Genomic DNA, 10,176 nt, shown 5'->3' with positions numbered 1-10,176 from the left:
ACTTATTAAGCAAAAACTTAATAATTATACTTAATAATTCCTTTTTACATGGTAAACTTAATATACGAACTTATTCCATCTGTCCCAATTTAAATGTCCAAATTTGATTTGCTAAGTCTTTATTTTTTAACTTTGACCGTAAGTATTTTTGTTTGTATAATATAATACCTAATGAAAGTTATATCAGTTAAAAATACATTCAAAACTCAATTTATCCATATATTATACATCAATTATTGTATAACACACATGAAACAATATACTGTCAAAGTTGCGAAAGAAAGATTTCAAAAGTCAAAATAGGACATTTAAATTGGGACGGAGGGTAATAATTAAGTCAAATTTCATGTTTTTTTTTACTTAATCAACAAAAATAACCACCATTTATATATCTTTTACTTAATACATATAGACATTACTTATACATTTAACCATATAATACACTTATCACTTAATAATTAGAAAAAGAAACGGGTCATATATGTCGTTCTAAGGTAGTGTTTATTAATGACTTAATATAAAAAGTCATAACTTAATTAAAAATACTTAAAGTCATAAAAAGTATTTGCTTTTATGATTTAATAAATAAAAAGTAATTATATTAACTCAATTCGATACCGACACTATTTATCTATTCAGTCAATTTATTAATTTAGTAATTTAATAGTTAAAAAAAACTAATACACAAAATTGACAAATATGATTTGTAGGATATAAGAAAAGGGAAGTGATATATCTACATTACTTTTTAACCATCTACAACAACTGTATATGTTTTACAGCACAATGTACAACTGTACAATACATATTTTATTATAGACGGCTAAAAGTGATTGTATATATATTACTTCACATTAAAAAAAGAAAGTCGATTTTTAACACGGATCTATCTCCATATCTTTAACTCGATGAAATCCAAAAAAGGACAAAAGAACGAAAAAGAACAACAATTGAATACTGCAAAATTCAAAGCATCATCACAGAAACCACCACCACCTCTCTTACACAAACCACCACCTGTTGATCACCACCATTAAATTATCTCTCACGCACATATTCATGATCTTCATCACAACCATTTTTCAATTATTATTATTTCCTCTCAAACCCAAATCCATCATCTTTTCAAAATGGGCCAAAACAACCCAAATCCCCATCATCATGGCCTAATCATCGGCAACTACTGTCACGACATCTTGTTCAAAGACAACCTTGTACTAGCCGAAACCTTAGGCGGCGCTGTCTCCTTCATTTCACGTGTCCTCGACAACCTTAACATCTCCGCTGATTACATTTCAAAAGTTGGTAACGATTTCGACTACTTTAATATAACCAATATTCACCCCCCAATTATATCTTCTTGTTCTAAAACTACTGTTTTCCATGCTTATTTTTTATCTGACGACCCGTTAGAGATCCGTCGCGAAGACCGGGTTCTCAAACGGGTCGTCTCGGGTGACCCGATTCACCCATCTGATTTCGGTAATAATGAAAATTGTAGTTTTTTATTTGGAATAGCTGCCGGGGTAGCCGGAGAAGTGACGTCAGAAAGTTTGGAAAAAATGCTTGATATTTGTGATATAGTTATTGTAGATATACAAGCACTAATAAGAAAATTCGACGAAATGGATGGAACAGTAAAATTAGTTAGTTTAAAAGAAAGTGGTTTTTATCATTTAGTTAAACGAATCGGGTTCTTAAAAGCTTCGGCTGAAGAAGCGCCGTATATGGATATTGAGGAAGTGAGGAAAAATTGTTGTGTAGTTGTGACTAGTGGAAAAGATGGGTGTAGTTTGTATTGGAAAGATGGGGAGATGCAAATTGAACCGTTTAGAACGGTTCAAGTTGACCCGACTGGGGCAGGGGATAGTTTTTTGGGTGGGTTGGTTGCTGGGTTAGTTGAAGGGCTTTCGGTCCCTGATGCAGCTTTGGTTGGGAACTTTTTTGGGTCGTTGACGGTTGGGCAAATTGGGTTGCCTGAATTTGATTCGAGGTTAATGCAGGTTTGTGAAACGATTTTTATGAGTTGTTGTTGTTTGTATTGTATATATTGCGATTTGAATTTCTTGCTGGTTTAGATAGAATGAATGTATAATAGACTAACTTTTTTTTTTTAGCTTGGACGTAAGAACTTAGTTTACGGGCTTTAGGGGATTTAGAGGTTGTTTTGGCATTTGCAATGTTAAATAGGAGGGAATTAGGATAAAAAAGTATGGGCTTACATATGTCTTGATGCGTTGTTTTTAACATTTTGATACGCCAAAAAAGGCCAATGCGTATTAGTTAAAAAAAATATGGCTCATCAAAGTTTTATCAGACACGATTATTACCAAAATCTTTCCTATGCTTTTTTATTTACCTTTTTGTTGAATATCATTGGTTTCTGATATGTAATAGAGATAGTACTCCGTATCATTTTACTCGTAGGGTGTTTTAGGAATTTCAGATGTGTGTTTAAAGTGATTATTACGACTCGGGCAGCAGGGCATAAAGATTTTTGATTATCTAGGATACATATATTTAGCATTTGGAGAAAAAGTGAAAGACCCGATGAAGAAAGTTGATTACTAAGTTGATTACTAAGATGAATGTGAAGTTAATTAATTAACTTTGTAACCATCTGGGTAGCCCAGTGGCCACCTGCCCCCTTAAAAGCGACTTGGTGGGAATACCACCTAGGTTCGAATCCCTGCAAAAGCATATTCAATCTGGGGTCTCACCGCCAGGTAGCGTTACGGGGTCGTTAGCTTGAGAGAAAAAATTCCTCTATGGGACTAAGGGGTTCCTCGACATTTACCCCTTTTTTTTTAACTTATTTAACTTTGTGTAGGCTTAATTAAATCATAATGTGATTAGTTGATTCTTCTACTCATCATACTCGCTTTGAAAATACATATTTAGGTTTTTATGTTTGTTATTTCAGGATTTCATCCCATCATACGGTTTATTATGTTTTAGGATGGTGCTTGTTTTCTGCCAAAAACGTTTCTGTTATGAAAATCTTGTTATGGCAACCTTTTAAGCTAAAGTAACTTGGGTGCAATTTGTCATCATTACCTAACACGAATACATCACTCAAGTTCTTAACTCTTTTTTCGTATCATGTATATATGTTGAGCAGCCTACTAGTTAATACATCCTGTCTACTTAAATGTTACAGGCTTTGATAAAAGCAACACTGAGTGCTTTATCTATATGGATTTGCCATAATAATCTTAATCTTTTCCATCTTGCTTCATATAGAAAGTGAAGGAAGAGTTACAGAGGAGGAAAATTCAGTGCAGTGGGCATGACGAGGAATCAAAGTATACAAAGCCGAGGGGTCATGAACAGTTTATTGCATCACTGCATTCTGCTAGAATAGCAACAGCACTAACAATTTCTCCTAACATAGCAGATCAAACTCTTGATCCTGACTCTGGGTATGCTAGTCGGCAGATGTTGTTTCTTAAAAATAGTCTCTATGAAGAACCAATCAAGTCAACTGACGTTAAGCCTTGACTTCCGAACCCCCTTTAACTATTATCTAATGAACAGAATTGTATCTATGAATAATGAAGTCTCACGATGGTTGTAGCTGGAATTTTATGGTTCACAATTCTTGTTTTAGTCCCAAGGTTTTTGTTTGCCATATTAGAGGGAACTATTAAGAACACCAATATAACAGATGGCCCGTTAAAAGGCACTATAAAAGCCGCATTTTCTTATATTACAAATCGAGTCTAATACCCAGAATATAACCAATATCCAAAAACTTAACAATCAATTCTCAATGAGATTATCATGAGAATCGATATCACCACAAATCAAATATTTACAGCTGCATATATTTAGGGATATCAATAGCTTTCCAATTAATAAAAGCAAAAAGATAATCCATTTTGGATGTATATAAAATATTTAAACCTTTGAATACCTATGGAAAACCAAATCACCAAATTAAAGATGTGAGTGCGGCACGCGATTAGTGTTTGGTGTCATGCTCAACCTTTTTTCTATCTTTAACATAAAGGATCTTTTCGAGTTTCATGAAATCCCGGGGAAAAACAAATCCGAGAAGAAGGCGATCGAAAGAATTATTAGCATTAGTTGTTGGTATATTTGGAAGGCGAGAAACGAGATTATCTTCAACAACTCTAGTGTTAGTGTTACGGAAATTATACAAAATATTAAGTCGTTAGGTTCTTTATACCATTTTTATGGTATAAGAACAGAGGGAAACATCATAGAATATTTTGGGAAGATTGGTGTAAATTTAAGTTGTTGTAAATTTTGTATAGTTTGACCGCCGACGATTTGTCGGGGTTTATATGAATATAAGACTATCTCCAATGGGGATGTTTTTGGACGCCTTAGGTGCCCTTTGATATCCTTTGCGGTTGAAGCTTGTTCAAAACTAAAGATTTTTTGATGCATGCCCTTACCAAAGGCATGCCCTTACTTATATTTTTTTTGTTTTTAGTGGAGTTAAATGATATGTAAGGATATTGAAAATTATATCCTGCATACATTTTGTTTTTAGAGAGTAGCACATTTTGTTTTTAGAGAGTAGCACTGTTTGCCCTGCTTGGACCTATGTATTGGCAAAATGGCAAGTAGTAGCAAAGCCTTGCTAGCCACACAACTCATAAAGTCATAAGTAACAAATAATGCTAATGTCTCTCCCTTGATGCCCACAAGTGGTTTCGTTTTTCATTTATTTTAGAGTTACAGTTTAAAATTATAAAAAAAAGACAATAGATATCTTCAAGTATTGGCAAAATGGCAAGTAGTGTACTTGAGCATTAACTCAATGGTTGAAATACCATCTTTTTATACATGAGGTCTTGAGTTCAAGCCTTGGGGAGGACATAAGGAAGTCCTTTTATAAGGGCTTGACTTGGGTATACCCATGTTCAAGTCTGAGGGGGCAGAGTTTACCCCTATTGATCGTCGTGCCTTCGGGCGGATTAGTAGGGGATTTTCCCCCATCGGGTATTTGAAATAGGCATTTCTACTTCGAGAGAGCTCTCTAGCGCGGACCCGGTTAAGACAACGTATGCTAGACCTTCCGCTGTTGAATCACGACACGAAGTTTCCAACGAAATTCACCTTTAAAAAAAAAATATCTCAGGCCACTTTTTGTACATGACACTAAGATTAGAATGAAAGTTATTACTTAACTTTCTTCTAGCAAAGTGTAGATTAGAAATTTTTATTTTGAACATGTAGATTAGAACTTAATTGATATTTTCGAAAGAAATTATAAACATGTGAAAACATATAGTGTTTTAGTCGAGATAATCTCATAGCCTCCTTAATTGGATGATAGCTATTATTTGTTTTTTCTAACTTTCCCTTTTTAAAGAGAAATACTTACACAAAATTCTCATATACATTCATCATTTGTTTAATTATGTAATTAAAACTCACAACTTTTATTTAAAGATAAATTTAAATCATTCTTTTAAGATGGTGTTGAATATTGATACCAACTAGTTGTAGATCCATGCAACAAGAGGATTTATTATTTATGTTGCTTTTATAAAACTTAATGTATTTAAAATTACAACATTATTTTTGCACAATCATTAGCTTAAAAAAAAAGAAAGATGAAACAACACGGTCAAGTGGGTAAAATACAGTTCTAGAGTGTGTGGCACAACTCATAAAACATGTGAAACCAACGTGTACTTTTGCTAGCGTTTCACAAGCTAATATAATATAACTTTTGTCAATAACTAAACCATTAACTAATTAAACCATTAGCTAATTAAATAATATAATCAGTATATAATGACTAGTTTTAAGGTTTTAATGTGGGAAAATCAGTCCCAGTTTACTCTATCAGATTTCATTAATATTTTAAAGGATTTTTTTTCTTAATTTAAGTAGATAGTTGAGGATTTTCTTTGTATATTACACAATCTTAATAGAATATTTAAAGTACTTTCGAAGCCTGAAGGGGGTTGGGATATACTCCATTTGTTTAAGGCATGTATATTATATTATATTTAACTAAAGATACGATATAGTTTTCTTATCTTAATGAGAATCTAGAAGAAAATGATCCGAATCTACAAAAGAAATACTCCGTATATAATTTTGTCCTTCATTAACATTACATGCATAGCAAATATATAATCTTCTATCTTATAATTAAAAATGTAGGTTTAATACTTTTTCAAGTCCCTTTTGAGTCTAAAACTCTCTCTTAATTACTTTAGAATTTTTTTTTTTCTCTAAGTACCTAAGCTAAACTTGAAAATTTGATGAGTACACATGGCTATATCAATTAATTAGATATGAGAATATTTTTAATGACAACAACTATATCTAATTTTCGACGTTAAGGTATAAAAAGAACAAAATTTAATTAGTTTTACCTACAATACGAATATACTTTTTTTTTTTCTAAGTACGAATAATTAGCTTTCGAAATAAATAAAATGTAAATGAAAACAACATAGGAAATAGGCAAGAAGGTTGTTTTGTAACATTTTTTTATAATTGGAGAAAAAGCGTATGGCATGGTGTCAGCATCGGGCCGCGGTGTATGGCTTATTTTAAGTTTATATTTCGATGCTGTCTTTTTGACGCCGTACCCTTTCTATGCGGCTCCGGCGCTTTGACCATATCATGTACTGTATCTTTTTGTTTTTCTTCGTTTTAAAGCCACCATATGTTTAAAGAGGTCAAGTGACCATCATAATTTTACAAGGTGAATAATACTTTAGAATGTTATAAAAAAGAGATAGAGGCATCGAAGGGTAGGTGACTAAGCACACTATAAATGTGCACGAACTACAAGAATTTTTATTGTGTGCATGTGACAATCCATATAAGTTGTCACCTACATGTTTTTGATTGACCAACTATAATTAGTAATATTAGTTGAACCTTTTATCAATTTTATGCACATAATAAAGTTCCTGTTAGTGTGTACACACTATAAATTTTCGTACTTAGTTACCGATATTTCGATGCACTTAACCCTATAAGAAAAGAATAATACTACACTTATTATCTAAAATTATGTTATTATTCCACTAATAAATTATGATGATGTCCTTAAAAAATTGATGATGAATTTACTGAGTACAATAATCAAAATTACGAAGCCAATATGATAGAGTGAGTAATGTTTTAGGTTTAGTGATATTGTTATTTCATACATCCAGCTATAATTTGAACAAAACTTCGTCTTCAACGTCGAGAAGCTTTTGCTCACATTTGATTAACCCAAGTCTTTAGAAAACTTAACTTTATTTTTCAATGCCTTTATTCATATATATTGAGATTTTCTAAAGTTATCCACAACTATATTAGTAAAATTGAGAATTTTGACCATTGAAATAAAATTAAAGATCAAGATTCAAAGATTATTTTTGAATCTTGACCATTGGTTTTAATCCATAATCAAGATGTTTCTAACTTAATTGGTAAAATTGAAAACAATTTTAAAAGATTCTTCATCTTTTGTTGATTAGATAACTTCATCCTAAACAATAATTAATCGAATGATTTAATTATTTATTAACCAAGACCACCCAATACTGAAAAGTCCATTAATGTTACATAACCATTAGGCGTTATATAACACAAGTATAAGATATGGTCTAACATGATTTTATTTTATTTTTCTTTTTTGAATCGGGGATTTAAAATAAAATTCAAGATTTCACTCCTATAAATATAAAAACTATAAATATAAAAAGTGATAACTTTGTTCAAAGTCAAATACTTACTAGTATGCCACTAACCTTATTGACAAATATAACATGATTTTATCTCCAATAATCGTATGCATAATGGTTTTAAAACTTTACAATGTCATTTCCAACATAATATTTAATTTTATAAATGTTTTTTAGATTACTTATACATACATTATAAGATTAAATATCTTTCGGTCCTACTCGTTTAATACAATTTTGTCCTTCTGATGAAATGTCAGAGTTTTACGAATAGAATTGTTGTTGAAATACCTTTTCGGTAGTTAGTTGGTATTGGACATCAGGAAACATTTCACCATATAATTTTTGTACAATAAAGATTTTTTTTTTGAATAGTTAGTCGGTTCGACATCAGGGAACATCTTACCGTATAATGGTGAAGCCTTGCACATACTAGAGACTACGAGATGTAGACCATAAGCCGTTACAGGTAATTTAGGGAAAAAATTCACAAACTTGTCACTCATAAGAGTCGAATCCAAGCTATACATGTGGTAAAAACCAGGGATGTATCTACAAGTTGAGCTAACTTTATTTGCACGATAAGGAATTAAGTAATTAATTAGCTACAAATAGCAAATTAACAAAGAAAAAATTAAGTTATACCTAGGAGATATAAGTGCTTTGCTATCATTTTCATAAGTCACTAATAGTGTATAATCGCTCAAAATCCACCTGGGTTGCACGCGACCTTCACACTAATTATTGACTGCAACTTGGAGTTTTATGCCTTACTATTACTTACACATACGTGTTCAAATCCACTTGATATCATTTTTAATTTAACTTTTTTTTATTAAGTTTGTTATATTAATGTCCAAATGTAGATATAATATTTTCTATCTGATTAGCAATAATGATTTTTCTATCTAAAATATTATATTAGATTGTTAAACTAATGTCCAAATAGAATTTATTATCTTACAAGCTGTATCTATAATTTTTGTTACTCAATCAAATGCTTACAAGTATGTACAAGTCTTCATAGCTATGTAATACTGACAAGCAATCGATAGGTGAATTGATATTAGATATGGGTTTAAATTTTAATATGAACAAAATTTCTTCAAATTTGATATATGAAGAAATACCGTTGATTCGTTGAACATAAATTAGTCGTTATAAAAACAAAAAATTAATGCCATATTTTTATTGAGTAGCAAAAGTTGTGGACATTAACACGTCATAATTTCAATGTTAGTAAAAGAAATTTTTACAACTATAATAGATATCGAATTCTTTTTATTAATACTCGTAATTGGTAAATCCAACCTAAAAATTATTGTTAACGTGAATAAAAGAATTACACCGTTCATATTAAAAATTTACCTCCATAATTTTATAGTAGAAATACAACTATTTTATGTATTTTAACTACAACTTATTTAGTAAGTTTTTTTTTTATTTAGATGAAAAAAAGGAGAATGGAATGAAAAAGATCAATTGAATGTACTAAAATAGTAAAATGTCGTATGTATGGACTATGGAGCATCGAATACTTTCCTTTATCCCACGCGTAGAATACGAGCAAGTTGTAAATAGATCTGTAATACATATGTATTAGTACTAGTGGTGCACAATTATTAGTGAACTAACTACTTGGTTAATAATAATACAAAATGTATGTTCTACACTATTTTAGAATTTAAATTGATTGATTTTTGTTATAGATAGTAGTTTTAGTATATATATTTTCTTGCGCTAATGTCTATTTATATACGAGTATTCAACTCGAATTTAAAAAAAAAATGTTGTTTTAAAAAAAAAAACTAATCTTTCCAATCCCAAAAGCATTTTGCTCACACTCCTCTTTGAACCATAAACATTAAAATCTCTAGTTCATCCAAATATTGAAATATATACCTTACCATCTAGAGGTGGTAACACGAAAAATCTGAAAAACAGGCAATATTTAAATATTCATTAAATAAATCTAATAAAGGGCAAAATTTATAAAATCTATTAATTGTATAGTACAATAACATTTAAACATTTTAATCAATAAAAGTTCGATTAGTCAATATGAAAAATGATATATCCTTTAAAAAAGCGTCTAATAAATTCTATAAATTTGACATTTTGTTTACATTGCAAGTGTAATAAATTAATTCTCCTTTTTAACCTTTATCCCATCGTGATTAAGTTGTTAAAGGAATTATTAGTCTGATCTTTAAAATGATATATCATTTTCTTTTTAGTTTTATTCTCCCTTAAAGAAAAAAAAAATATAACCTAGACTCATAATTAAAGATTATAAATATTCGAATTCACAACTAAGGATCTGAAGATTCGATTGTAATACTTGAGTCAAAGACCATTTGTTATTTGTTTATTACTTGAATAATTTATTATATGACAGTTGGTGAGGCTTAAGATATATGGTGTAGAGAAAGGATTAGCAAGCAAGGAACAACTATATAAAGCCTCATGATTCATGTATAGATATCAAAACAAAAAAACT

At 30.5% G+C, this 10,176-nt stretch overlaps 1 protein-coding gene across 1 annotated transcript; it reads left to right on the top strand.

Annotated features, from left to right (window-relative positions):
- The first annotated feature begins 920 nt into the window (after positions 1–920).
- On the top strand, positions 921–3,595 carry LOC122607539 (inositol 3-kinase). Its single transcript, XM_043780530.1, has 2 exons — positions 921–2,003; positions 3,244–3,595. The coding sequence occupies exons 1-2, from the start codon at positions 1,131–1,133 to the stop codon at positions 3,499–3,501; spliced, it is 1,131 nt and encodes a 376-aa protein (XP_043636465.1). The 5' UTR covers positions 921–1,130; the 3' UTR covers positions 3,502–3,595.
- Positions 3,596–10,176: the final 6,581 nt, after the last annotated feature.

The sequence above is a fragment of the Erigeron canadensis genome, chromosome 7, assembly GCF_010389155.1.
Source record: "Erigeron canadensis isolate Cc75 chromosome 7, C_canadensis_v1, whole genome shotgun sequence".
Taxonomy (NCBI): domain Eukaryota; kingdom Viridiplantae; phylum Streptophyta; class Magnoliopsida; order Asterales; family Asteraceae; genus Erigeron; species Erigeron canadensis.
The sequence above is the reverse complement of the archived record's forward strand: the minus strand, read 5'-3'. Positions and strand labels throughout refer to the sequence as shown.